General features: G+C 50.5%; 6 protein-coding genes across 10 annotated transcripts; 5 read left to right on the top strand and 1 right to left on the bottom strand.

Moving 5' to 3' along the window:
- The first annotated feature begins 182 nt into the window (after positions 1-182).
- LOC128268819 (alpha/beta-tubulin-N-acetyltransferase 9) lies at positions 183-3,977 on the top strand. Of its 2 annotated transcripts, XM_053006069.1 has the most exons (4): positions 183-265; positions 3,075-3,165; positions 3,240-3,349; positions 3,407-3,977. In XM_053006069.1, exons 2-4 carry the CDS (start codon positions 3,089-3,091, stop codon positions 3,829-3,831), a joined length of 612 nt encoding a protein of 203 aa, XP_052862029.1. In that variant the 5' UTR covers positions 183-265; positions 3,075-3,088; the 3' UTR covers positions 3,832-3,977. The 2 variants fall into 2 exon arrangements, with proteins under 2 accessions (XP_052862029.1, XP_052862030.1); XM_053006070.1 differs by lacking the exon at positions 183-265 and having other exon boundaries at positions 3,214-3,349.
- LOC128268818 (lambda-crystallin homolog) lies at positions 1,135-3,016 on the top strand. 2 transcript variants are annotated; one of them, XM_053006068.1, is made up of 3 exons: positions 1,135-1,442; positions 1,898-2,276; positions 2,353-3,016. In XM_053006068.1, exons 1-3 carry the CDS (start codon positions 1,399-1,401, stop codon positions 2,875-2,877), a joined length of 948 nt encoding a protein of 315 aa, XP_052862028.1. In that variant the 5' UTR covers positions 1,135-1,398; the 3' UTR covers positions 2,878-3,016. The 2 variants fall into 2 exon arrangements, with proteins under 2 accessions (XP_052862028.1, XP_052862027.1); XM_053006067.1 differs by having other exon boundaries at positions 1,136-1,442; positions 1,898-2,280; positions 2,357-3,016.
- Positions 3,878-9,300, bottom strand: LOC128268817 (arf-GAP with dual PH domain-containing protein 1-like). Its single transcript, XM_053006066.1, has 4 exons — positions 8,104-9,300; positions 6,379-6,604; positions 5,521-6,299; positions 3,878-5,432 (listed from the first exon to the last, which is right to left on the bottom strand). The coding sequence occupies exons 1-4, from the start codon at positions 8,183-8,185 to the stop codon at positions 5,368-5,370; spliced, it is 1,152 nt and encodes a 383-aa protein (XP_052862026.1). The 5' UTR covers positions 8,186-9,300; the 3' UTR covers positions 3,878-5,367.
- Positions 9,301-9,723: 423 nt separating this feature from the next.
- Positions 9,724-11,893, top strand: LOC128267303 (Golgi reassembly-stacking protein 2). Its single transcript, XM_053004109.1, has 3 exons — positions 9,724-9,850; positions 9,981-11,019; positions 11,080-11,893. Exons 1-3 carry the CDS (start codon positions 9,788-9,790, stop codon positions 11,628-11,630), a joined length of 1,653 nt encoding a protein of 550 aa, XP_052860069.1. The 5' UTR covers positions 9,724-9,787; the 3' UTR covers positions 11,631-11,893.
- A 197-nt stretch (positions 11,894-12,090) lies between these two features.
- LOC128278152 (NADH dehydrogenase [ubiquinone] 1 beta subcomplex subunit 11, mitochondrial) lies at positions 12,091-12,839 on the top strand. Its single transcript, XM_053016821.1, has one exon. It carries the CDS (start codon positions 12,189-12,191, stop codon positions 12,657-12,659), a length of 471 nt encoding a protein of 156 aa, XP_052872781.1. The 5' UTR covers positions 12,091-12,188; the 3' UTR covers positions 12,660-12,839.
- Positions 12,840-13,308: 469 nt separating this feature from the next.
- LOC128268770 (SH3 domain-binding glutamic acid-rich protein homolog) lies at positions 13,309-27,150 on the top strand. Of its 3 annotated transcripts, none has more exons than XM_053005977.1 (5): positions 13,309-13,342; positions 13,927-14,289; positions 22,433-22,867; positions 26,149-26,310; positions 26,552-27,150. In XM_053005977.1, exons 2-5 carry the CDS (start codon positions 14,245-14,247, stop codon positions 26,618-26,620), a joined length of 711 nt encoding a protein of 236 aa, XP_052861937.1. In that variant the 5' UTR covers positions 13,309-13,342; positions 13,927-14,244; the 3' UTR covers positions 26,621-27,150. The 3 variants fall into 3 exon arrangements, with proteins under 3 accessions (XP_052861937.1, XP_052861939.1, XP_052861938.1); XM_053005979.1 differs by lacking the exon at positions 13,309-13,342 and adding an exon at positions 13,368-13,489 and having other exon boundaries at positions 26,149-26,322; XM_053005978.1 differs by lacking the exon at positions 13,309-13,342 and adding an exon at positions 13,369-13,489.
- The last annotated feature ends 109 nt before the right edge of the window (positions 27,151-27,259 follow it).

The raw sequence follows: 27,259 nt of genomic DNA, 5'->3' as shown, positions 1-27,259 counted from the left end.
CAAAACGTTTTTCACGCGATCAAAGCATCCAATGGAATATTTTCCTTTATCCGCCTTTCAACCACAACTCGCTGTTTTGGTAGTGGTGAGATCGTTCGCTTGACGTACTTGACGTTTACGATCGTCCGTGACTGTTGTAGGGTTCTCTGACAGTTGCGTTTGTTGTGAATGCGCTGATAGAAAAATACCCAAAACATAAACAAAAGAGGTTCAGAAAAGTTTGTTTTTCGTGTTCTGCTTTGTAAAATACTGAAGATATAAAACAGTAAGTTTATTTTGTTAGTCTTGGCTCGCTTTGGCCCAAACCAAATGTATCGTACGCATGAATGTTTTGTTCAGATTGTTTCCATCAGTCTCTGCTAATCGGTTTCATGAAGTGCCCCAGAATCTTGTCAACATGATTCAATTAGAGCGACCGTCTTATCACGGTGTCGCGCCGCGGAGCGTAAAATTAGAGCCCAAAATTAGCCGCTGTCTGTACGCATCCGCTTCACCCGGGTTGAGATGGGGTTAATTGGTTCGCATGAATGCATCTTGCCTCCGGCTCTCTGATAACGCACTCCAAACTGGAATGCCTGAAAACTGGTTGCTACTGCTTATCACCACCGGGGCCAATGGTTTGTGAAGCAGACGAAGAAACTGCATCTCGGTGATCGGCCCCGATGCTCACAATCGAGCAGGCTGCATTAACGATGCCAACGCGGCTGTTATCAGCCAGCCTATAAATTTATCACTCCTTATCTCACCCAGCAGTCCGTTTGCCTTTTGCTGTTCAAACATTCTACATCAGCCTACTTCGGTAAACATGTGTGAAAAACATTTTTCAAGTGGCCTACGACGAGCGCTTATTCAAACATTTCGCTTCGGTAGGCCATTAAGGAAAAATCACGGCCATCTGTGACCCTCGCGGTGCTTCCTGCCTGAGCTATGCAATAATTGGTCCACCCGATCGTCCGTTAGATGCTGTGTGTCATGACATAACCGTCCCCTTCACAGACTACTATTTTGCCAATCGACAATCGTCCGAGGCAAAGGCTAAATGGCGGCGTGTCGCGCACTCGGCGCGCGGTGTCTTGCGCTTCCGCCGGGCACAACCAATCCCCGAGTTATCTTCGTTCGCTCGCGCATTGTCCCGGTTCGATCAGTCGCCACCTTCCTTTCGACCCAGTAGGACACACCACGGTTCCGCTGACGGAGTTCCGAGTGCCCACTCCCAGCCGTATTCCAGTTTAGCGACTCTCCGAAACGCCTTTCTATTTTGCGCCGAACCACCGTTAGTGTTGTTTGAAAGTTTTTTTTGTTATTCGGCGTTGTTCGAATCCATTCGCGTAATATCAAACTATCCAATCTATTCCCCCCGCCATCGGAACACGCCTAACCGTCCAACAATATAAGGAAATGGCACCTACAATGAAGAAGGAGAAAGTGGCCATCATTGGCAGGTAAGTTTGGTACGGGTCTTCCCCCCGGCGGTCATTCATCAAAATCATACGATCGATCGAATATTTAAACATATCACCCCCGGGCTGACCTTACGCAATGCCACTCAGCGGCCAGCGGGGAGTTATCCTTGCCGGCTTATCATTGTTTACCATCATTGGCTCACTGTAAAACAATAACACGATCCTATACGGTGTGTTTGCGATCGAATGAGGAAACAGATGGAACTGATTACCAATTGCTCGTTGAAGGTCGTATTGGGGCGCTTCGCGTTAGGTGACTCGCTGAAGGTCACTCGCAGAAGGTGAACCCCTTGGTTATTATCTAGCTACAAATGTTTGTTCCGTTCTCGAGATCGCATAGGCGCCTCGGGTGTGCTCACACGCTGCCTCATGCTTGTCGATCGCATCCTATCCGCAAACTATTGCCATGCTGAACTTCTGCTTTTTCCTTTTAGTGGACTTATTGGCCGTTCCTGGGCCATGCTTTTCGCAAGCGTTGGCTATCAGGTGACTATTTACGATATCGTCCCTGACATCGTCGCAAAGGCACTGGCCGAAACGAAGAAAGAGCTGAACAAGTTGGAAAAAGATGGGCTTCTCCGTGGGACACTGACGGCAGCCGAACAGTTTGGGTGTATCAAGGGAACCGACCAACTGAAGGAGGCCGTTTCCGGTGCACTGTACGTGCAGGAGTGCGTCCCGGAACGGTTGGACATGAAGAAAACCTTGTACACCGAGCTTGACGGAATTGTCGGTCCCAACACGATACTGGCCAGCAGCACTAGCACTTTTATGCCGTCGCTGTTTAGCGAGGAGCTGAAACACCGCTCACAGGTACCTATTTTCGCCGGTGCGCTTGTTCGAGACGTAAAGTATTCATGAATACCTTTCCCTCGACCCCTTTGCGTAGGTACTCGTGGCACATCCCGTTAATCCACCGTACTATGTGCCGCTCGTCGAGATCGTTCCGGCACCATGGACGAACCCTGCGTTCACTAGCAAAGCTCGCGAGCTCATGACGGAGATCGGACAGAAGCCGGTCACGCTGTCGCGGCAGATCGAAGGCTTCGTCCTGAACCGCATCCAGTACGCGATCCTCAACGAAACCTGGCGCCTGGTGGCGGATGGCATTCTTAGTGTGAAGGACATCGATGTGGTTATGTCGGAGGGCTTGGGAATGCGGTACGCTTTTCTAGGCCCACTGGAGACGGCCCACCTGAACGCGGAAGGCATGCTGAACTACTGCGAGCGGTACAGTAAAACAATTTACGCCGTTAGTGAAACGATGGGACCTATACCGCGGATGGAAGGCAAAGTGGCGGAGCAGGTGGCGAAGGAGCTGGAGGAAATGGTGGCGATCGAGAAGCTGCCGGAACGCCGTGCCTGGCGGGACGCTTGCCTGACGAAGCTGGCGCAGCTAAAGAAGAACATTTAACAATCCCTTAACCCTCCGTTGCATGACAATACGTGTCATACTTTAAGTTTTTAAGCCGATGATCAGCTGCATACTGATTATGCACTAATAAAGGGAAATAAGAAACATATAAATTGAGTCACTTACTATCTGAAGAGTACCGTTAAATGGTTGTCATTGTTTCAATGATTTTTGTAAAACATTTGTGTTAATTTCAGAATCCAACCGACCAATGAAGCTGAATGAAAACCTCAAGATTATCGGGACAAACGTTATACTTGTGCCCTACGAGAGCAAACATGTGCCAAAGTACGTTTCCCATCAGCCTCTCGGAGGAAGCGGAACTACAGAAGGCAGTCTGGTTCTCTTTCCTGTTTTCACAGATATCACCGCTGGATGCAAGACGACGAGCTACGGGAACTGACCGCATCCGAACCGCTGACGCTGGAGGAGGAATACGACATGCAAAAAAGCTGGCGACAAGACGAAGACAGTAAGTAAAAGGTAACGATGGGAAACAGTGAGTTCTGTAGTGTCCATCCTATTGCAGAATGCACCTTCCTCATACTCGACCGGGAAAGGTTCGAACAAGCGGGCGACGAAGTAGACGCCCTCATCGGAGACACGAACATATTCCTGGGGCACTCCGGTGGTGACGGTGACCAGTTCGCGATGGGTGAAATCGAAATTATGATCGCGGAACCGCCGGCCCGTCGAAAACGCTGCGGATGGGAAGCGACACTGCTGATGCTGCTGTTTGGCGCAAAGCGACTAAAGCTGCAAGAATTTCGGGCCATAACGAAGGACACCAATCGGCCGGCGATGCAGATGTTTGAGCGCATGAAGTTTCACGAAGTCTCTCGAGCACCCGTTTTCCGCGAGGTCACCTTCGCCCGGCCAGTAGACGACGAATGGATGGCGTGGATGGCGCGCGAATTGACCACGTGCTCTATCGTTCCCTATCACGAGCTTTGAACTAGAAAGAGAGATGGACGATGATAAAAGAGATGATAACGTTGACACTTTCCTATTGTTTGTTCAGTTTATTTTTTGGCTACTTTTAGTACAATCGTAACCCCCCGTGCGTGCCGCTTCGTATCCCTCGGCGTCTAATGCACGCCTGTACGCAAACGATACACACTCCTAAATTAGCTATTTTTGGCAGATTTATGTAGTTTTCATTAGTTCCGTTTCTGGTGGTCTTTGTGACTCGGTTTTCCTTCGACCTTCCCTACGCATTACTTTAGGCTACTTATCGTTCAGTTAGTTCGCGGCCCTCTATTAGGCACCTAGAGCAGGCACGCTTCCGCCTAGTAGAGTTCCGCCATTTGTGTGTTAACCTACCTGTTGTAGTGGAAAAATATGCACGAACACGTACAAGATTTGCACGCGTATCACCGGTTTGGGCAGTATCCGTTTCATTGTTGCATTTTCGTTCACGATCGCGATCGCGATCACGACCTTCTTTGCGTGCGCCTAGTTTCTTCTGTTTTACTATGTATTGTTACAGTGAGCTCCGTTGCTCAAATTCACTTAACGTGCCCCCCCACCGAGGAGATACGCAGATTGTACACGGTCATAGGAACAACAAATTGTGTTCGATGTATTAATATCGACGGTCTGCATTGAGCAAAAAGATATCAGAATCTGTCCCGTGTGACCGTTGGTCGTGTCGGGTTACACTTTTTTTTTGGAACTGTGTCCTTTTGCGCCAAGAATCTTGGGCAAACAGTTGCGTTAGAGCTTTCTTTGTTCAATTTTGCCTATCTAAGATGCTTACAATGGTTTTGAGTGATTTTTCACACATGATACTCCTCTCTTGGGTTAGTTGTCTTCATCATTTGTGTTCGTTTGTGCCCGCACTCGTTCGCTTTTTTTTGCACCACTTGATGGTTTGACCATTTGGTTACGTGATACGCAATTGATTTTGTGCCACGAATTCGCAGCGGATCCGGGCACGAACCATATACTCGCGATCGCGTGCAGATATTGTGTGAAGATGTGTGCGAATGTAAAATAAAGCAAAACACCGCGCCATCGTTCCGGATTCTATCCGCCAGCCAGCCCCTCGTATGGTTTTGCGCGCATAGTTCGTGCATAGTTTTCCTTTGTCAATAAATAAATCTCATTGTACCTGGAGAACTTATCTAACCCTCGTCTTTACGCACACTCTGCTTATCATACAACTTATACAACTTAGCATAATCTCTGATTTTGCATTAACCTAGTCCTAGTGCTATACATTTTATTTTTCTCTCGAGAAAACTATTAAAAGTCATTGGATGAGATGTGCGCGGTTCGGAGGTGAGTTTCTTCCGATTCTTTCTACGCCATTCTCGGTATGATTATAAAGTTAGTGAAATTCGTGAAAACAATGCTAAAACGATGATGTACACGCATAAAAAACGCACTGCGAGCGGTGGACCATTCCAAACCATTCCATTATTTCCGATGAAGCGAATGAACCCTTTCTTTCGCGTGTGGTCGAGGGGCGGCGGCTTTGCGGTACTATTACCTGCCCGTAAAGATGCTCTTTGGGTTGGTTCCGCCCCGTTTCCTGATCAGACGAGCAGAAACTGAAAGAAAAAAAACCAGAAGATGTTACGTTACGTGGGACCGAGATTATAAAACCGTGCGCTACGCGGGGTACGAAACGGCACATACTTGAACTGTCCTGCGGGCTTAGCGGTCTTTCGAGCACTCTCAGTATCGCGGCTATCCACTCGTCACGATCCTGCTCGCTGTGCGACGACATGTTGTACGTGCGCTCGGGCGTGAAGAGTGTGAAGCTAAAGCCCTGATCTTTGGCACCGGCGGGGGCCCCGATTCGCACACTGTACCCATCGAGCTGGTTGCCCAGGAAGATCTCGCCCTTCGGGTGCGCATCGAGCTGATCGTCGTGGTACATCAGCTTCCGGTCGTCGAGCGTGAACCAGCGCCGTTTGTAGCTATCGGTTGGCCGTGGGCCCGTCTTCAGGAGCCAGCCTTCGCGCGTGAAATCGTGCGTCAGCAGACCGACCAGATCGCTCTCCGAGGCACTCGGGAAGGCTACCTGGAGCCGGTGCAGTTTCGCGCACCGGATCGCCATGTACCAGTTGTTGATCACCTCCGGATCGTCGTGGAAGACGTAGATGTGGCGTGTGCTGCCGTCCTTCATGTACGTGAGCTGCAGCGAGTTAGGGTTGCCCAGTTTGCTCGGTGCGTATACCACGTTCAGTTCCGATATCCGCAGAATGGCTTTTGGTTCGCGCTTTTCCTTCACGTAGTACCGCAGTGTGTCGTGTAGGCCGGACAGGACGAACTTGCGCGGCTGATAGCGACTGTCCTCCTTGCCGCGCTTCATGAGGAAGCCCTCCATGCGTCCGGATGTGTAGCTCGGTCGTTCGACCATGCAAAACTCTAACCGCTCGTACTTGGCTCGTATCCACTGCTCAATCAGTACTCTACAAAAAGGCACAAAAACAGATCGGTGTGAATGGCTAACCCCCGGGGCTGAGCTGAGCTGGCCCAAAAGGCTCTTACTGTGGATCGTTTTCCCGTGGGCGCCGGTAGCACGCCGGTACCCGTTGTTCGTACTTCAGCTTCGACGCCTTATTGCCGATCTCGATCATCCGCTCGATCTGACTGTCCTCCCACTTGTCCAGTTTCAGGTGCTTCACCTTTGAAATGTGCGCTCCCATACTCCGGTGTACGGCACAGCATCGCGTGCACAGGAAGATGCCAATGTTGTACGAAGCCCATTCTGGACCTGCAAAAAGGAGACAGTTTATCGGCAAGTTCCCCAACACGGTCCCGTCCCGTCCGGGAGCGGTCTTTAACATTAAACATGTTGTGTATCAAGTGGTAACATTGTGCAACATTGAATCAGCGTAATGCTGCTGGGCCATCCCCGGCTCACAGCTTATTTGTTTACCAAATACACGTCATTTAGCGCAGCGATGATGATTTGTTTTCCCTTCCCTTTTGACCGTTGGTGGGAGAAGCGTGGGAAGGAGAGACCGCCGAGGGTGGTGAAAAATCAAAACAAACCCCAACGCCATGACGCACATTCCACCCGTAAATGGACCAAACGTAGCACAATGGCAAGAGCGAGTGGGGAAGAGAGTGAGAGCGAGAGGGTGCAAACGTTGAAAGGAAAAAAGAACAACAACAAACCCACACACAGACACGGAGCGGACCTACGCTCTCACGCAAGCCTTCCTTGGCGTTCTGGAGAGTGCATTAACCTTGTCGCCCGCTGCACGGTAGAGTGACTCCAACCGGCGCGGACCGCCAACGAGAGAGAGGTCCGGGAGCAGGTGAACGCATAAATATGAGCCCGCTCCGTGGGGCAAGGCGGATAGGCGGTCGTAATGGTTCGGAATGTTTACATTACCTGCCGCCCGCTGCGTAGTGTGGCACCCTCTTTTTCTTCCACGGCGCTACCCTCTAACACCTGTTCCACGGGGAGTGGAGCAGATTGAAAAGTAATATCCTTCCACCGGTGAAAAAAGAGGGGCACACGGCACCATCATAAAAAGAAGTGCGCAATAAATCATAAAATCGATCGCAGGAAGCGATGCCGAATGGGCTGGTGGGCCGGCCACACACACACACGGGCCTTCGTTAATGCTCGCGTCCCGCATCACGCAATTGAATGATTCATCAATAATATTGCTCGCGGCAGGAGATAAAAAAAAATTGGAGCCAAACACGGCTTCTATCTGCTTCTCACTCACTCACTCATTCTGGTTCACTCTGGTTCCAGAACACGCATTACCAATTTGTTTTCCCCGAACGCGCGCATCCCGTACACACGTGCAGCGAACGTGAGTGGAAGCATCTAAACAGGATCAAGGCAGGCCGCGGCTGATGACAACAGAGCATAGTGCGTGCAGAGCACAGCATCATCGAGGGCCTCGCTCTCTCTCTCTCTTGCTCCATGATGGACCCCCGACGCGATGCTGTTTACGGCGTGTGTGCGTTGGCGCGCACGGATGTAGAAAAATAGCATGAATGGATGAGTCATTATATCGCTATTTGCATTGCGCTTCTGCCTGCCAAACGGACGTTAGGCGGCCGCCGGACATGCCGGAGGACCGCGCCGCGCCACGGAAGAAAACTATTTGCTAACCGCAGTAAGCGAGCAACCCATTACGGCCTGTTGAAAACTTCCTGCCCCATTAGAGCGTGTGGTGTAGAGGCCTACTTGTGGATGGTCGGGAATATAGCTCCACACACACACACGTGGTGGTGCACACTTTTTACCTTTCGTGTCACAATCCGCGCAAATGCTGTTGCCATCGAGCTGTAGCAGACGGTGCAGAATTTTCTCGTTCTGGTCAGCCATGTTTTCGTTCGCGATCGCGCCGTGGCGCTAAATTAAAAACAATCATCCGCACACACACACGCAGGTGCGCGACCACACTCCTAGTAGGCGCCCCCTAGGGTCCGTTGATTGTTGTTATTGCGCTGCTGGGGAGGTTATTTTGAATGCCAATCCGCGGCGCTCCGTCTGTTCCGGGAATTGCGCCACTAGAAAAGCACAGGCACACACACGCAGTACAAGCACTATTATTTTGCACCAGGTGCCCGTAGTACACACCAAAAACTCACTCACTACACCGTGTGCGCAATCACGACTAGTCAGCCCCGCCGTACACAAATATGCTGCGTATTTTGCTCCGCTCGCTCCGACGATGATTGTTTACGTTCGTACGCTCCGACTCCGTCACGATGACTGCGCGATGATGTGACTTTTGCGAGGCGAGACTGATGACTCTCTGCGATGACTGTGATGCGTGTTCGTGGGTCCTGGCCGCACGAAACACACACACACGAACGCGGGTGCGGACGATATGCTTCACTAAAGAATGATGCGAGTGAGAGCAGCTAAAAAGGTGCCCCTCTTCGCTTTTGGGGGTCGCTTTTTTCTTCACCGTCTTAACACGCGCGTCTGATGAGATGAAAAGTTCCTGGCAGGGACACACGCGGCGCACCACCATAGGACGACGATAAACATCACAAAACTTGCGCAAGTAAAACGGCGGCTCGGTCACGAGCACCCTGATATCGTCGGGATGTGTTGTAAAAAAAATAGGCTGCACGGTAACCAAGTTCGCCACCCCGCTCTAGATGGGCGCGATGACTTGCTTCGCCGCTACGCGGATACACGTGAGTATCACACGTCTGACGCAATTAGAAAACGGAACAACAACACCATGATTGCAGCACGCGCTGGCGAGAAAGCGGACGATCAGGGGCCTCGGAGATCGGGGGGGTCTCCGTGTGCGGCGGCGGTACCTTATCAACAACACCTTCCAGCGGCGAGGCACGAAAGCACGTTGTTGCACGTTGGAGGATCACGAACCATATTCCACTACGTCATTTTTGCGCCATGAGCGGACACGGGAAAACTGGCTACCGAGCCGAAAGGGTTTTGGGAGGCCATCTCCCGCGGCGTGGTTCTTCTGGTGGGCGCCAGTACAAAAATAAAGCACGCAGAGCAGAACAAAAACAACAGCAAGAAGACCGTCACCGTTTTTAGACCACTTTAGGCCACTCGCGGCCGTGCTGCCAGTTTTGACACTCGATTGATTCGTTTTCAAACACGCTGCGCCATTTACTGCGAAGACTATCCGCAAATTGGACTCCGAATCCGATTTTGTAGTATTTTAATGAAAAGAATCATTGATAATTCCGTTCCAATTATCGTACGTTTGATTTTCTGGATCGGGAGCGACTCATTGCAACGCGAGCAAAACAGTGAGTGAGAGTGAGCAAAAACGCTCACTTTCGGCTCGTGCGTGTGTGTGCGTGCTTTCGATCCGTCGATCCGTCAGCAGCAAATAAAGTATACCAAATACCAAATACCAAATACCAAGTAAGTCGTCGCATCCGCCGTCGTATCAGGAGGAAAAGAGTTTCGATTTTCGACCCTCGTAGCAAGAGAATGGGATCGTCACACAGTGTTTCCGTTCCCGGTGGCGGTACCGAAGGGTATCACGTTCTGAGGGTAAGCAGTGCCGTGCGGAAGAAGCCACCATCCTTTAATCCAGCGGATGACAGATGACGTGTTCAATTCCGACCCATCATCTGGAGTGCCGGAAGGTGGAAGATGTTTTAACGGTCCCCTTTCGATGCAGGTGCAGGACAACTCGCCGGGCAAGTCGGCCGGGTTGGAAGCTTTCTTTGATTTTATCCTCGCCATCGGCAACACGCGGCTCGATCAGGATAACGACACGCTGAAGGAGCTGCTGAAGGCAAACATCGACAAGGAGATCCAGATGACGGTGTACAGCAGCAAGACGCAGAACATACGCCTGGTGGACATTACGCCGAGCAGCACCTGGGGCGGCCAAGGGCTGCTCGGGGTGAGCATCCGGTTCTGCTCGTTTGAGGGTGCCAACGAGAACGTTTGGCACATTCTGGAGGTGCACCCATCGTCTCCAGCCGAAGAGGCCGGTCTGATACCGTTCACCGACTACATCATCGGAGCGGATTCGATTCTGCACGAGAGCGAGGATCTGTTCACGCTAATCGAGTCACACGAAGGCCGACCCCTGAAGATGTACGTCTATAACACCGATCTCGATCGTTGCCGCGAAGTAACGATCACCCCGAACTCGAAGTGGGGCGGTGAAGGAAGTCTGGGATGTGGCATCGGGTACGGGTATCTTCACCGGATACCGATCCGTTGGCTGCCGAACGACGGGAAACAAACGGCCACGCGACCCGATGGTTCCAAGCCTTCCGTTCCTTTTGCACCGCCTCCAGCGGTGAACAGTGCCGGAGTTCCGGCCGCAAATTACGTAGATCCTACGAACGCCAATCGTAACATGCCGTTCATACCGATGGTGCCCCCGTTAGCGAATACCTTCGCACCGCCACCTTTGAGCAATGTGGCCAACGAGTTGCTTACCGTTTCGCAGCCGAGCCACACCACGACCACTGCCACGACGGCCACGGGTGGTGATGCGAGTGGAGTGTTGGTGAATCAGTTTGCCAATCTTTCTACCGGCACCGGTGGCATGACCGATCAGGTGAACAACAATGTCGAAACGCAAACGACTCCAACCCAAGCACATGGCAACAACAATCTCCAATCGGTGGGTTACGACGTTGCTTCGCCGCCGATCCACGTCAGCCCTGTTGTCTACACACCTCCCGGAGGAGCCGGTCAATGTAAGGACGGCCCAGGAACCGCGTACTGTGTGCACGAAGGAGCTAATTATTTTGCATCAGTTTCAGTATCGTCAACCGGCGGTGGTGCATTTGTGCCGGTGGTACCTCAACCAACGGCAGTTTCATCGCCCCCACAGGTTCCGCTGGTAAACCTGTCGTACTCAATGCCACCACAGTCTAGCGCCAACACGGCAAATCCGTACTCCGCAGCTAGCACTCTGCCGCCACCGTCGACCCTGGCGAGTGATTTCTATCAGATGTACGGCGGACCGGCACCAAACACGAGCGCTGCACCGAGCAATTATGCCATGTCCACTACCATCGACTTTTTGCAATCCCAGCAACCGTCACCTTGGTCGCAGCCTCCGATTCAGATGTACTCGACATATCCGCAGGTGCAACCGCTGCCAGATCCCTCGCAATCGCCCTCTCACTCGTTGGCCGGGACCGTCCCAGCGTCAAACCTCTTCCAAAGCAGTGCCGTAACGACACCCATTTCCCTGCCCGGCATGCCACCGATCACGGTGAGTGCCACGATCCAACCGGAAGCCCTCCGAGGGTTACAGTTCACCAATGCACCGATCGCGGCCGCCGGCCATCAACAGCAATAATATTTCGGCTCGGTGCTAAATCCGGTTGTCCGGCGTTAACAATGGAATTTGGGCACTCTGGCTCCCTACTTTTCTTCAGGCTGTAAATAGCGTTACCGTTACCCTTTCACAAGAAACCTACTTTTATTCCTTCACGGGTGCGTCTAACGGGCATTTGATGGCAAGAGCCTTTGCCAGCCCTATTTGGTGCATCTTTTTTGGTACGACTCGAAGGAAGTCAAAACGGAGTACTGCTTTTGTCTTGCACCTTTACATTATTCTTAAGCGTAGTCAAATACATGGCGCGATAAACTATCGTTATAATTATCTAACTAACTGTGTTTTATGTTGAAAGAAACTAAATGTTTAACAACAGACAAAAAAAGAAATCCATTTAAAACATTTTCCATTCGGTAACGCGTAACGCCTTGGACTTAGATCGTTTTCGAATAGCGTCAAACGGTTGTCAAACGTTGTGCAAAATAAGTTCGAGTCGAAGGAAAATAACAAAAGGAGTCGCAACTTTCCGTGCCCGAATAGCCTTCGTTGCCGAGTAGTTTACCCAGTGCCGGCCTCAAAATGTCCAGCCTGATGCGACTGAGTAACGCGCTGCTCGTCCGGAGCCTTGTGAACCACTCGCTGCGCAGCACCCGATTGATTTCCTCGTCGCAGAAGAACCGCGATGCGGCCACGATCGACATCCCAAAGAAGGCGGCCGCTGCGGCTGCAAATCCGGCAACTGCCGCCACGGCCACCACCGGTAAAAATTGGGTCAGCTACGGATTCGACCGCTACGACGAGACGTACGATCGCAGCGAGATGAATGCGTCCTTTTTCTTCTCCGTCACCCTGTGCCTCGTCATCGGTAGCGTCTACTGGTCGTACCTTCCGGATCCGCAGATGCAAGACTGGTCACAGCGCGAGGCGTACCTTGAGCTGCGACGCCGAGAAGCGGCCGGTTTGGAGCCGATCAACAAAAACCTGGTCGACCCGGCGCAAATTGTGCTGCCATCGGACGAAGAGCTCGGTGCTACCGAAATAGTCATCTAGATTCGCGAAAGTGTGGCCAGATTATGTAACGGGCCCGTTTGAACGGTGGTGCAACCGGAATCGCCGGTGCGTACGATTCGATTGTAAACAGCGAGAAAGTGCTGAACTTGTGAAACATGTAGCAGTGGTTATTGAAAAGAAGGCAGTGATGAAATAAAAATAAATAGGAAGATTGTCCAACGAACCAAATATTCTTGGTTTTTGCCTTTTTTTACTATTGGTTTGTTTTGATCGGCGGAGATGTCAAACAGCAATGGAAAGTGATCTAAACGGTGTTATAAGGAGATGCGGGGTAACAGAAACGTAATATAGAGCACATTTCCATTCTGTAATCCTCTGAATTATTTTTATAAGATTTCTACGCTAAAGCTGAGCTCTCTGTAAGGCAATTTCCACTGTGTGCTCTCTGCTCTCTATATTTTCCGGTGAATGTACTGATCGTTTCAAAATTCGGTTGGGAGTACTAGATTCGTTCCAACACTGACAGTTGACAGCTTTGACAGCTCTCCGTTTCGTGTTCGGATTTGTTCGGGATTTGTTCGGGATTTTCGTAGGTTGACTCGTACTTACGTAAAGTTAGGTTCGCAGTGTCTTAGTAAGGTTTAAATTCATAAAAACAACATTCATAAAATATTTTGACGTTTCGTGTTTTGACGTTTAACAAAATTAACAAATTAACAAAAGTTAAGATCGCGCAATACTAGATTATTATTAGAGATAATATTCTTAGATCTTAGCGTTAATGTTACGCTATTGCAGCTCAAAGTCTCTATAATTGAATAGATCCCCCCGAGTTTAGCAGCGAATCGAGCAACATACCAATCTTTGTGGTGTGTATCGCAAATCAGACCATCTGTGCCACAGCGAGTGTAAAAAGCTAGACTCTCTCGTTCGGCTGCTGAAAAAGCGCCGGTTTTTCCACAGCCCAGCAGCAGCATTTTCGGGAAACAGACGGAACATCGTCGGCGGAATTGCAAGTGTCCCCGCGTACGCTGGAATGCGTGCCCCGTGTTGGCCTTACACTTTTCAGGAGTTTGTCAGTGAATCCTTCCACCGTTCACGGTTGCAACAGATCGAGGAAGCTGTGATGGTGTGAAAGCAAAGTGTGATTTGTTCGCCGCGAGCTGCGATCTGCGATCTGATATTTTTGTCGATTCCTCATCAGGGACCGCGCCCAGCCGAGCAGTGCATTATCATTCAATTCCCCTTGCCCATTCCGCAGGTGGTGTGATTTCCCGTGTTTATTATTCTTTTTCTTCCTTCCCAGCCGAACGTTTGGTTCTAATCGACCACAGTGTTAGAGCGCGCGAGTGAGTGTGTGTGTGCGTAGAGGAATCATCCTATTTCTTCACACATCGCCGTCAGTGCGTGTGCATATAGTAGGCTTGTGTGTGGCCGCGAAAGAATACGGCGCGAGAGGAAAAAAGAAAAAAAGTGAACCGTGAAAAAAGATAGATAACCTCGGTTTGGGCCTGAAATTTGAGTGCGACCCCAACTGTTTAAGGCGCTTGGAGCGGAAACATCACCAAATTCCTCACTAATCAGTGGCATCAGTTGAATTCCCGAAACTCGAAATCGCATCAAAATGGTTGTCAAAGTGTACATCAGCGGAATGTCCGGCAGCAAAGAGGTAAGTGGGGCAGTTGTGGGGATAGTGGCAGCCAGAGAATCGGTTGGCCATGGCCATGAACGATCAAATCCCCCAACCCGGGGGGCATCAGTATGGTTTCGCGGACACTCACGTCCCATCGTCGAGACGGTGTTCCGCGGTACCTAAATGAGCCGTCAGTGTGTTTGTATCGCACCGTCTAGAGGAGCGGGTTAATAGTTATAAATAATCGGGCAAAAAGATGGAAAGAAAAGCCTCTCTTGAGCCCCACCGTCGATCGTGTAGAGAGAGAGAGCGAGAGAATCGAGAGATTGATCCGACTTCCGCTTTGTTTTGGTGCCGTAATCCTGTGTAGTTTGAGAACCGGGACTGCGTCAATCATTCTATTGTATCCTTCGGGAGCATCGTCGACCAAAGACGGCACTTTCTGCTCCATCGCAACGGAAGCGGCGTGATGATGATGTCATGCTTCACCGATGGCCCCACATCGTGGCCAAACCCTATACGAACCGCGGGTTAAAATGTCAACTGCAAGCCGAGCGAATAACGACGGCGGCGGATAATAAAACCATTGGCCACGCGACTTTACATAAAATATGGCGTCAGCATGAGTCATCGGGGAACGCTCTGCGCTGGTTGGTACACCACAGAATGGCCGCAAAGTGAGTCACTTAATGGAACACATGCCCCAACGGCCACTCCCGGCTACGCTGGGTGTGTTATCATTGTGCTCCACCGCCATGTCGGCCGCCGCTGGAAGCGCTTTGTTCTCGATCCGTTTCCTTTTTGTCGCCCCACAAAGGAAACATTTGGTTCGATATATTTAAATAAAATATAATTCTCAACAAAGCTACTGGCTGGTGGCCCCAAGAGCGGGCAAGAAAAATATAAAATAAAACACATGTCCACCCTGTGTGTTCCAAGCGGAAACCCTGAGCTGCGGCTTTGTCTCCGGTTTCGGTTCGGCGAACGAATTCGATGGCCACACAATTTACGCGAGGAGATTCTTTCTAAAAATGTTCTTTCTCCTTCGTCGTCGCGTGTGTCCCTGGACCGCCGGCGGACACGCTCTGGGGGGCCTTGAAACTTGTTTTTATGTCGCTCCTGGGCTTAGGCTGTGCATCAAAATAAATAAATCCACGCGAAATAGAGCCGAAAGTGCACTTGCCAGCAGCCCCAGAAGTCACGCGGAAGTTCAACCTTCCGGAGGACATTTATTTTATCTGGAAGCAATTTATTTACACTTAATTACTTTGTGTATTTCCCGCCTCGGGGCGCGATCGATGGCGAATGTTTATTTAAACATCTCGATTCTCTCTATCCGCGAAACGGTCGGTTGTGTTCCGAGCCGGAAAGCTTCGGCTAAATAAAACATGAAACATTCGCGACAAACGCCACGGCGGCGGGTGTGGTTCGCCGGGCCTTTTTGGAGTTTCTAGTCGGAGCCACTTTTAATCAAGTGGTGGCCAACCATTCATATTCAAGTGGGGCGATCACGGGGACTGGTTGTAGTAATTGGTGAAATCGGTTCCCCTATAGTCGGCGTTCCCATTTTTACTGTTTTAAGTTGCGCCAACCCGCCTGACGCCTGACACACTGAATGCGGGTCTCACTTACTTTCGACCGATCCGGTGCGCTGAAGCTTAACCAGCATGAGATTACTTGATCTTGATCATGAATGTGCAAGTGCAAAAGGCAGCCCCGTTTAATATGCCCTCCGATGCGGCGCACTGTGCTGTGGCCACAAAAATGCACACCTCCATTATCATCTGGCGCGCATAATGCATCTAATTGGTGCGCAATAAAGTGCAGCAATGGATCATTGCCTGCGGCCAGTGGTGCTTCCGAGTTCTAGGGACTCGAGCTTCACTGATCGATGTCCACATGAGCGGAACCGCATGAAATGGATGGTTACGCTTCACTTAATGCAATTGAATTCAGAGACGCAGCCGCCCGGTTGCAGTTGCCGAGGAACAATGGTCCCCCGGGTTCCGTACGGATCGGTGATCTTCTGTGTGATCGTTCAAGGCCAGCCGTTAAGTTGAGGAGTTCGCCGAACGAAGAAGACCGTCTTCCAGTTTGTCCAACATGACGTCGTTTCGGTTTCTCCGCCCCTCATTACTTTTGCTGTTGTTTACGCGGACCTTCGGTTGGGGCGCGCGGGTTCTATTTTTGGAGCGTGCGGAACGGCCAACAAATCAAATTCGGATACAACACCCGACCTATGCTTTCGTGCTGTTCGCGGGTTGCATATGTTTTTGCGCCCTCCCCGCATGTGTTTCGGGGACACGGGGTTGTTGATTTGAGTTGAGCAACGGCACACTCTGGTTGGATGCCCAATGGAGTCCCCCTCGTGATCGACCAGGAAGTTAACTTTATGACCATCAAGGCTGTCGTAAAAGGTCATTCCATTCGTGCCATATACGTGCCATCAACTCGCGACTGCCGCCAAATAAAGATCCATCCCAAGGTTAGCAACTGATACTGTGGGGTGCGTCCAATCGAGAGACCTACGGGCCACATCGTCCGTAGAAATCGATCTCTCGCGCCCGCCAGAGCAAAACAGAGAACAGAGACAGACGTTGGCACGGCTATATTTGGCCGCGCAGATGCTTCGCTTCGGTTTGAAGGACTCTCTCTCACTGCTGCTCGGTTGTTGGCACACCCGGTGGCGCACTCTAATGGGACAAAGATTTGTGGTGTACAATGTTGCAAATTGTTGTGCGCCCAAAACCCGGCGGCGGACCGAGAGCAGTTCCACAACCTGTCCAATGCGCCTTACTCGACTTGCGCGATTTCACTTTCATTTCCTGTGTTGACACAAGCGAACCCGGCCCGACGAGTACCATTTGTCGGTGCACGGTGGTAATTAGATCCCTAGCTTCCGGGGGGTACGAGCGGCTACGAGAGAAGAGCACACGAGAATTAGATAATCCGCACTTGAGTGCCGCGCGCCAGAATGGGTTTCGAATAGGAGGGAAAAATTAAATATATTCTTGTCCGATTATTGCGCCTGGTGGGGCCACAGCTACATAATTCTTTGGGTGGCCCGCGAAACTGACGCCTGACGCGCTTGGAACCGAAATAGAAACACAACGCGGGATCGCGGACTAGGGACGACGAAAGAGTCTTTGCCACTCGTGGCGCGTATCGATTGTTATTTCCTTTCGTCACGCCACAGAGTGAAAGTGGAAAGTAAAAACAATCGATCTTTCGCCGGCCGTCGATCGAGAACGAGAACCGTCGAGAATCTACATGATGTGTCCTTGAACGTGCGCGGATCACGATCGTGATCGTGTCTGTATTTGATTGTTCTGTCAACTCACTGGCAACATCTCCTTTCGGGTTCTGCGCACTTGGCGCGCATTTCTGGCGCATTCCTCGGCAGCACCGCGCGTGTATCAGCGCCGGGTTGCCGTACGCGACACGGCAACGAATTTATTTCTTACAATTTCCCAATTAACCGCCATGTGAAATAGACGCAGCCCCATCGTGCTCGTGCCCGGGGGGTGGCCACCATTCTGCCCACCGCCGATCGACTTTTGTTTTTTCAGCTTTTTCTTCGAGACGGCTCGCGACGGCGGATGAGAATTACGAAACTTTCGTTCACCCCGCCATAAAATTGGCAAAACATTACCACAGCACAGAGTGCGCAGTAAAATAAATCAAAAACAGGGTCCCAACAGTGCCCCGCAACAATAATATTGCTCGCTCTTGGTGCGGCTCGGTGCGATTAAATTGTAGACAAAATAAAGGCGGTACACGTCCCGATCGCGATCGTGAAATTTATCAAAAGTATTCTGGGCAAACGTGTACCGAAAAGCGCATAAAACCGAACGCGAATCGAAATGATTGCCAGGAAGGAAGGGACATGATAGATGGCCAATAGGGGGGCGCCAGGGCAGGTAACCCCAAAACCCCGTTAGTGTGTTGTTGCCCCGAAAAGGGGCAGCGACATTCCGACGATCAACCCCGATCAAACCCTTACACACTGCGGCGGTCGGCCATATGCGGTTGCGGTTGCGGTTTGCGGCGGCGTACGGCGGTGTGTCAAGTTGACGCTAATCGGCCTCACAAATCGGTGGCGGAGGGGGGGGCCAGCAAATGAACGACGCCTTCGCGTGATCTTTGGCACGACGATCGCCGCCGCCACGATGGTGATGAGCATAAGAAGTGATGCTGGGCGCCGGTCACACGAGATCAATGGCCGCTCGCAATTCGATTTCGCGCGGCGGGATGATCAAGTGCAATGACCTACATCACATAAGGAGGTGATCGTGTAAGACGCCCCGAGGCACGCAGGTTGATGAGGAAAGAGCGCGCGAACCGCGCGAAAGGTGTGAAGACGCCGCGCATCAGGGTTATTGGATCAAACGGTGTTGGTGGTCCGAGAGATCCTCCGCGGATTGTTTGTGCACCTGCTGCGTGCCGCGGGAGGAACTACACGGTCCAAACCCTGGCGGGAGGGATGCCTGGGACTGGTGGCGTGTGTAAACAAATGGTGCGGGCCATTATTTAACGGTTCGCTAGAAACATGTGCCCCGCGCGCCCGACGAGAGCTGCATTTGTTGGCACTCGCTGCAGCGGCCGTGTCTCGCGGACGCGCTCCTAAGAGGAAGAGGAAATGCAAATTAGCACACTCTACATCAAATCTTGGGGCACCTGATCCTCACCGATGATGATGATCTCGTTGACTGTGCGAGTTGATTGTCACCTGGCTCTCCTCGGGTGTGTGTGACATTGAGCGCTCGGACACGGCCAAGGCAGCTTCCTGGTTTTTCGCGTATTTTCGTAAACCCAACACCCAGTAGTTTTCGTAACGTAAAAACGCGTATTTTCGTAAACCACCAACACGTTTTGCAGGTTCCGTTTTTATTCCGGCACTTAGGCCATTTATAATGTGTAACTAAATAGGCTGCCGACAGTGGCCGATGATCCGCGATGACATGCTGATGGCAGCGTGTAATGTGTGTGTCCTGATACCGTCTTTGCCGGTCCGGCGTTCGTACCGGCGTAGGATGTTCAATAAGTTCTTAGCCTCGATAACAGACGGCGCTGCTACGAGCCTCATTTTTCGTTTGTTATATTGGTCCACTTTTCATATGAACGCATATGAAGTTTCATTTCAATCGATCGCTTAGTTTGTTTTTTACAAGCCATTTAGTATCGAAATGTTACAGTACTTTTTACAATAAAAAAAATCGAGTATCGTGAAGTGATTGAATTTTTATTTTTGGAAGGTTTGATGAAAATTATGATCGAATGTTGAATGGTGTATAAGGACTCCTCGCCTTCAATTAGGGGGTTAAAAGGGGGTTTCTGAGACTTGGTAAACGTGGTCGTACTAGCCTTCAAGACGATCCATGTCAAAAACGTCAAAAACAGACACAACACCTGAAATCGGAAAAAATACACAACTTTCTCCGTCACATTTTGAGCTTTTTCGAAAGAATAAAGTGGATTTTGCCTATTGAATCATCACGAGAATGGACGAGACTTGGGTCTATCAACATGATCCTGGTTCAAAACAAGAGGCTAAGGAGTGGTTTGGATCTGGTTCTTCGGTTCCGAAATGAGTTCGTGTCCCGAAATCGCCCTAAAATGTGTTGGCATCAGTTTTGTGGGAATGCGAATGAAATTTTGTTAGCGGATTACTTGCAAACTGGTAAAACAATAAATTTTTATTGTTATTGTAACTTTTCAGACCAGCTGAAGGAAAAAAATGCGTGAAAAAGACCCGGTTTGAAGAAGGAAAACATCCTCTCTTTCATCAGGGAAATGCACCGTGTGTCACAAGAGCAATTTGAAAATGCCTAAAAGCCATGAATTTCCATCCATCATCCATCCAAATCCATCGTTTTTTGAACGCGTTCCAGTTTTTCACTTCAGTGTACAAGTGAAAAAAGTGTATTAATGTTCGGGAAGGGCATACCGAACATTAAAGTGTGTTTCAAACCCCCAAAAAATGTGTCCTTAGCGATGCAAAGAACTTATTGAACAGCCCAGTAATATCTTCAAGCAGCGTCAGGATGGGTGTGTTTCGTCACATTTGTCCGACAGGCGACGGCGCGGTCTTTATTTCCCCGAAAAGTGTCCGCTTCGCGCCCGCTGTGTGATTCAACCCCGAGACGCTCTTTTTAAATAAATCGTCCCGCGAGCTGCGCCAGTCGGGTTTAATTATGAAATCTTGTAGATTCTGGTTCCTTCTTGAGCTGCTTGATTGATGAGCCGATAGTAGCTGAAACAGCTGATCAATGATCACTTCCTGATGGCGCGACATTCAAACAGGGATTCCGAATCTCCTTTGTTAGCTTCGGTCACTGGCGAAACAGATGGCTTGTTGGCACCTGGCCACCTGGGACTTGCGGGGAATGGAAAATTTTCTCTCTGTTTCTTGTGGTTGTTGTGAGACCCATAAAACACGGGTTTCTTTAAATGAGGCGTACCAATACGGGAACCGCCAATAAATCTCTCGGCTGTCCTCGGTCGGCCACGCACAACAGAGGCAGAGTTCTGTGGCGTGTAGCATTCTTTGCTTCGCGTTGTTTTTTCTGATGAAATCAAACGATCAGATCAGAGCGCTTGGTTTGCTTTTGCACCAAGAATAAGATCGATCAAGGGCGATCCCTCGATCAAAATAAATCGTCAACAAAGCCATAACTACTGGGTGTTGGGTGTAATATACTCTCACGATCATCGATCGCGCTTCTGGCGTGGAAGACGGAAGTTCTGTTTCCTGCCTCGTCGCCTTCGTCGTCGGGTTTTCCGATCGAAATCCCTAAATGTCTTGCTGTGTCCTGGGCGCTTGTGGCCGCGTGTCGCGAATGAAAAGGAAAATCTAGTTTCTAATTTTATCTATCGCTGCTCGAGTGCGCGCGGTGTTGATGATGTTGAGTTAGAGCTGTTTAGACACCGAACCGAATTAAATAATCGGCCACGGGCGCTCGGGCGCGCGCGCGCGCCCACCAGTTCGTTGTACTGTTTCGCGTGGGGCGAACGATCTGTTTTTGACGATCGACGGTCGGCCGCATGTGATTTGGTTGCGAACCGTCAGCGAGCGCGGCGGTGTTCGGGTTTATGCTGACGGGAAATGGTTCGGTCGGCGGCATATTGGAATCATATTCCGGGCCGTATTTTTAGTCGTTTTGCAGAGGACCACCGATGCTGCAGCTACACGGGACGGGACACGCGCGCATTTCCGTCAAACAACAAGCGCGAGCGAAATTATGAAATCCAATCCGTAGTGCTGCGAACACTTTTCGCGGCGATCACCGAGCACGATTGTTGTTTTTGTTTTTCCGGCTCGACGAAGCGGAACTTTCCTCGCGGAACACTCTTCGCACATCAGATGTGCAGCCCAGCATCCCCGGCAACGGCAATTACCGGCTGTGAGTGATGGGAAATGATTGAATGAAAAGCGGCCCTCTCTCTCGCTCTCTCCTTGTGGTGTCGGGCAAAAATAGCCTGGCACCACCACCATGTCCGTTGGGGCGGATCGTGGTGCGTTGCGTTGAGGAAGTCCGTTTTGTACGATTAATAGGTGAATGAAAATATTATGCTAATAAATCTTCGTCCGACAGTCATCAGAGTCGTGAGCGCGGAACGAGCAGTACGATCGCGAGGTGATCGGTCCTATGTTGTGTCTTTCGTATCGCGCATCATGTGACCCCGTAATGCCTAACTATGATTATTATTTTCCCGAACCAGGAGCCTGCGATTAATGATTAACACAGAGCACAGGAGGCATTCGATTCGCGTTCGTTCGCGGTTTGATTAATTATCATTGTGTCCGTGAAAAGTCTCAGCCCGTGTGACGGGCTAAGCCGGGGGAATAACATTCTGTGATGACATCCCGGGACCATGTTTTGCGGGTGAAATATTAGTACACAGCGTGTTAGTAAATTTCTCGCCCCCGATCGCGCGCGTACCTCGGACAAATGAGCTCTACTTAGGCCCAGGCGTATAGGCATCAAAACATCCGCCGGACCGTGGCGTGAGTTCTGCGGCCGTTGCCGCGCGTTAATTGCTATGCCAAGCAGTGAAAGAAGAATTACTACTTGCGGTGGAATGCTGATAGATTTCATGACGGGCAACGGAGTTCTTCCTCATTCTTGATCGTCGCTAAAGGCTAATTCTATCCCTATTTTCTGTCTGTGTGTTTTAGGTGAAAAAACGGCAGCAACGGGTCACGATGATCATGGACAGCAAGCACATAGAGTACAGCATCATCGACATCACAGAGCCGGGCCAGGAGGGGGAAAAGGATTTCATGCAAACGAATGCCGCCCACAAAGGATGCACGATCAGCGATCCGAACCCGCGGCACGCCTTGCCACCGCAGCTGTTCAACGACACCGAGTACTGTGGCGACTACGATGACTTTGACCTGGCGAACGAGGTGGACAATCTGGAGGTGTTCCTGAAGGTGGCGCCACCACCGGCGCCCGTCGAGACGACGGAGCACAAGAATGGCGAAGCGGCGGCGGCGGCCGATGACGAAAACAAAGAAAACAAGACTGAAGCCAACAAGGACGACAACGACGCTGCTGCCGATGGCGAGGACGCCGCTGCCGGTGACGCCGTGGATGGCCCGAACGAGGTTTGAGTTGTGGCGCAGAGGGGCAGTAGTGCGCGCCATCTGGCGCGCGGGTGTCGCGTTTGAGTGCTGAGAACTGCCAAACTTCCTCCCTTTCCCCTTTAATTCCCTTCGATTGTTTACCACCTAGAGTTGGCCTCCTAACGATGTTTTGGTGTTTTCTTTTGTGTGTGTGCAACAAACTGCTTCGTTGTCCAAAAAAGGCGATCCTCCTTGCTGCTTTTCGCTCTAACCACCTCTGGCTCTGCTAAACACCTGACGCGCAGAGACCCGCCGATAAGCTCGCGATTATCTTATCGGTGGGCCGTTTTATGGTCCATTTAAAGACACGTGGACGCAGAACGTAACTATGCCGTGGGGTGATTCCAAAACTGCGCACATGACCCCACGGATTACGTGGGAAGTGACCCCCTCTTAGTTTGCTAGTTTGTTTACACACCGTGGATCACCGGTTGTGGCCTAGGAACTGCGTAACACGCGGGTTGTGTGGAAGAAAGTTTTTTTTCCCCTGATGACCCTTCACTGCGCGCTGCTGATTGATGACTAATGGAAGCCACTTGCGGCCACCTTTTTCTTGTTTGGGGGCTACCGACTTTTTACGATTACGGGCGCTATTTTGTAACACCACACGCGGGGAACGGTCGGCAAAACAACGCACTGCCGTTTGACGCGCACACGCAGAATATAGGAATATTTATTTAGGAGGTTCCTACCGCCCCAGGTGTTGATGGATGGGAGATGATTTTAGAACCACACCAACAGTGGCCAGCAGCATATGTGGTAACAAGGAAACAAAGAAGACAAGCATGTAAAAGACCTAATCGCGCGCGCCATTCCCAGTACAGAGACAGAACGCTGTAGCGAACGCGATTTGAAAATGATTTTGTAGAATAAGCTAACGGGGCGAACGGAGATAGAGTAAGCAATTTAAAAAAGGCACGGGCGTTTTCGGCGAAGCGACTGTCAAGTGCAGTGTGTGCAATCGTAGTTCACCATGCTGTAGCTGCAGCGAGACGTAACGGAAAACCCGACAGCAGCAGCGACTATACGCCTATATTATTTACAATCGTATATTATTCCAGTTATTTAGTGAGAATACTATTAAAGAGACAGAATTAAAGCGCACTTTTGAAGTTAAACACCCATCACTGAATTGAACGGCGCCGAAGGTTAGTGTGTGGAGCTGTTTGTTTAAGGATTGAGAAGCTTCTTGAATTTAAAAGATTACCTAGAGTTTAGTTTTTGCTCGCTTCGTGTCGCCTAGCAACCGCTGATCCCCTGAACGTTACAAACCCATAGGAAACGAAAACGTATCAAAGCAAACGTCAATGCAAAGCAAATCAAAAATACATTGCCCCAGCGTCTCAACGAAAAGGTTAAATCCGTTCAAAGTAGAGTAGAACAAATAGATCAGACAGCTCATAGGGACACACAATAGAGACCACATTGTGTTAGTATTCTAGTAATGATTCGATAGTACGTGGTTTTTAATTTAGGTGCGCCTTTCCGATCCGAGGAGGTGAGGTGGTTTGCTCCGGTTGTTCCGTTGTTGTATCGTTCTTCGATCGCTTCACTGTTATCAACGGACGGGACGGCGGCTTAGAGAGTGGCGTGGTGGTTAATTTACCGTATAATCTTACGAATACATTACACACACGAGATACATTTCAAATAAAGGAAAGCTATAAAAACACACACCACAGCGCATCCGTCGTCGTGAATGTTGTAATACTGTGCATGCATTCGGATTGTTTGTTTGTGGTTCGCACGCGCAAATATGACTAACCGGCCGCGCTACCCAGTATCGCCCAGTTCGCTTGTGTTGTATTTTTTGCGATAAACCATTAATCTTATCGGTGCCGCGAGCCACTAATGATTGATGACGCATCGACCGGCAGCTGGAGAAAGCCTTTTTAACTGTTTGCACGAACAAATTACATCCCATCAATAATTACACTTCACACATTGTTTCTCTATTCCAATCCCCCGGGGGGAGAGGGTCCCCATCCAAATCGGAATCGGAACATCGAATTGGAACACACACTCCTCACATCCATCATGTGTCGATCCCCATTCAATTGGCCACACACCACGCACACATCCCTGGTACAAAATTGCATTCACTCGAATAGAATCCCGACGAGGTCACGGTTGAGAAGGAGAGTACGAGCCCAACAGGGGAAGCCCCGGAACCGGAAGCGAATGGCCAGCTAGAGGGCGTGGATGAGGAGGAAGCAAACAGTAAACTAGTCACCGACAACGATGCAACGAAAGACGACCCGCCGCAATCGGTTGGAGAGATTGATAAGGAACCGGATGGGTCGATCGGGGAGGAGATCAGTGAAACCCTGCCACCGGGACCGGATGAAGAAACGCCAGATAACGTGGAACAGAGCGAAGCAGCAGAAAACGAGCCTCAAAAAGACGATGATGACTCTGAGCACGGGTTCCAAGCGAAGGAAGAACCTGCGGAACAAACTTCAGAGGAGCGGCAGGAACAGGCAACGGAAGAAGTAAACACGACGACAAACGAGGATGATGAAGCAGCACAAACGGATCACACCGACGAAGCCCAAGAGGATGCTGATCTTCGGGTTAAGGATTCCGAAGCGCATGAGAAAGAGGACGCAGAATCCAATCCAGAGCCGCAACCCGTTGAGCCGGAGGATCCCGTGGAACGAATGGCGGCGGAACCGGAAGAACCGGAAGCTCTTCCGTCCGACAGTAAAGACGAGCTCGACTCCGGCGGGTCGGATGACGATCGAAGTCAATCGAGGCGAAGCTCTACGACGGACGAGCAGGAGGAGATAGAAGACGTGCGACCCCCGAACGTAGTGGAGGATCGCCCGTCCAGTCCGGTGGCGAGTAAAGACGCCGTCGAGGTTTGAGAAATGAATGGCCTTCGTCTTCGATGTTGTTCCGCCGCGCAATGTGTACTCCTGTGCCCGTTGCTCTCGCTCTCTACGGCTTGCTTTCCGTGTTTGGGTCATCGTTTCTTACGACTGTCGCGCCTTTACAAAAAAAACACTTCACTTCTGGAGTCCTTATCGCTTACACCCTTTCGATACCTTTGCGACCTTCATTTGCAACACTTTTGTTGTATCTTAATAAACTTTCACTTTTCTAATCTGTTCATGTTTTCCTGACTTTTTGCTGACCATTTTCCATTGACCCACTAACCTGTGAGACCGCTTGATCGTTGTTGAACGTTCGCGTCCCCTCTGTTCGATTCGATTTTTAACATAAAGTCCATGAAACCAACACCATCATTGTGTGCTTTGAAGGTACGTCATGTGGCCCGTGGCGATGGTACGATGGAGGCCGACGGTAGCGACTCGGAGGAGCAGGAGATGCTGCGCGCATCGGCAGCAGCACTGGCCGGTCAGAGCGAGGATGCGCAGGAGGAGATCATCGAGGTCGACGACGAGCCGCTGGAAGAAGCAGAGGTCCGGAGTTCCGTTCCCGTGTTTTGCATACCCTAATCACACCCAGATTGCGAATGTGGTGGGGCCCCCATACGGGCACGCTTTTTCGAAGTCCTCGAAGTCTAACAAAGTACCCCTTTTTTGCTGCTGTTGCTGCTGTCAAGGGTTTCTCCCCTCTTGTTTCTCTAACCTAGCAGCGGGTGGACACATAATGCGCATCACTAACGGTTGGTGTCCATTTTCTGGCTTCTCATCTCCTTAGGAAGAAATCTCCAGCAAGCTAATCGATACCGATGATCCTATGTTGGCCGAGCAGGAGCAAGAAGAATAGTAGCACTCAACCGATCCATCCAATAAGTGCGTCGCCATCGTCATCTCATCCACGGCGCACCGCGTCCCAGCAACACGAACCGTAAAACCATCATTGTTCAGGGCGCCAGTGAAAGAAACAGCTCCAAACGAGAGTAGCCACAGAAGTCCCGGGACGGATTCCAGACAAGACAATCCTAGATCCTAGAGTGTTGGAATAGACGATTCGCCGGCAGCTATGCAGGACATCTTCAACTATCAGAGGCTGTAGAACACACCCTCCCCCCCTAGTGATAGAGGAAGGATGCCCGATGCGGAGTGCATTCAAAAGCGGCAAACGAAACAGAAGCGCAATGGCATTTATCGTTGCAAACCGTGCGGGGATGCGAACTCGTCGCCGAATCCGACCACCGCGAAAGGGAAACCGGAAACTATCGACATGTGGACAGTGATCATTCTTTAAGGAAAATGCAATTAATAAAAAGGACTACATATTTTTAAAAATCACCATCTCGTACGTTTCGTAGCGGGCCCTCCGGGAGGTCAGTTTCTTGTACAGTCAGTATAATGTCGAATAAAGAAATCTCCTTGCACATCATCAATCATTGTTGAACTTGGCCTACTGTTGTGTAGTTCAAAACTGAAAGAAATGTGAGTTGGA

This window comes from Anopheles cruzii, chromosome 2 (genome assembly GCF_943734635.1).
Source record: "Anopheles cruzii chromosome 2, idAnoCruzAS_RS32_06, whole genome shotgun sequence".
NCBI lineage: Eukaryota > Metazoa > Arthropoda > Insecta > Diptera > Culicidae > Anopheles > Anopheles cruzii.
This window is presented reverse-complemented; position numbering and strand designations above follow the sequence as displayed.

Bases quoted from the DNA above. Each gene is read 5' to 3' on its own strand.
- LOC128268818 (XM_053006068.1), top strand. From the start codon at position 1,399: ATGGCACCTACAATGAAGAAGGAGAAAGTGGCCATCATTGGCAG. The intron at 1,443-1,897 runs GTAAGTTTGGTA...TTTTCCTTTTAG, and splicing joins AAAGTGGCCATCATTGGCAG to TGGACTTATTGGCCGTTCCT. The intron at 2,277-2,352 runs GTACCTATTTTC...CCCTTTGCGTAG, and splicing joins AGCTGAAACACCGCTCACAG to GTACTCGTGGCACATCCCGT.
- LOC128268817 (XM_053006066.1), bottom strand. From the start codon at position 8,185: ATGGCTGACCAGAACGAGAAAATTCTGCACCGTCTGCTACAGCTCGAT. The intron at 6,300-6,378 runs GTAAGAGCCTTT...GCCTTTTTGTAG, and splicing joins CCACGGGAAAACGATCCACA to AGTACTGATTGAGCAGTGGA. The intron at 5,433-5,520 runs GTATGTGCCGTT...TTTTTCTTTCAG, and splicing joins AAGCCCGCAGGACAGTTCAA to TTTCTGCTCGTCTGATCAGG.
- LOC128268819 (XM_053006069.1), top strand. From the start codon at position 3,089: ATGAAGCTGAATGAAAACCTCAAGATTATCGGGACAAACGTTATACTT. The intron at 3,166-3,239 runs GTACGTTTCCCA...CTGTTTTCACAG, and splicing joins GAGAGCAAACATGTGCCAAA to ATATCACCGCTGGATGCAAG. The intron at 3,350-3,406 runs GTAAGTAAAAGG...ATCCTATTGCAG, and splicing joins CTGGCGACAAGACGAAGACA to AATGCACCTTCCTCATACTC.
- LOC128278152 (XM_053016821.1), top strand. From the start codon at position 12,189: ATGTCCAGCCTGATGCGACTGAGTAACGCGCTGCTCGTCCGGAGCCTT.
- LOC128267303 (XM_053004109.1), top strand. From the start codon at position 9,788: ATGGGATCGTCACACAGTGTTTCCGTTCCCGGTGGCGGTACCGAAGGG. The intron at 9,851-9,980 runs GTAAGCAGTGCC...CTTTCGATGCAG, and splicing joins AAGGGTATCACGTTCTGAGG to GTGCAGGACAACTCGCCGGG. The intron at 11,020-11,079 runs GTAAGGACGGCC...ATTTTGCATCAG, and splicing joins TCCCGGAGGAGCCGGTCAAT to TTTCAGTATCGTCAACCGGC.
- LOC128268770 (XM_053005979.1), top strand. From the start codon at position 14,245: ATGGTTGTCAAAGTGTACATCAGCGGAATGTCCGGCAGCAAAGAG. The intron at 14,290-22,432 runs GTAAGTGGGGCA...TGTGTGTTTTAG, and splicing joins GAATGTCCGGCAGCAAAGAG to GTGAAAAAACGGCAGCAACG. The intron at 26,323-26,551 runs GTTCCCGTGTTT...TCATCTCCTTAG, and splicing joins AAGCAGAGGTCCGGAGTTCC to GAAGAAATCTCCAGCAAGCT.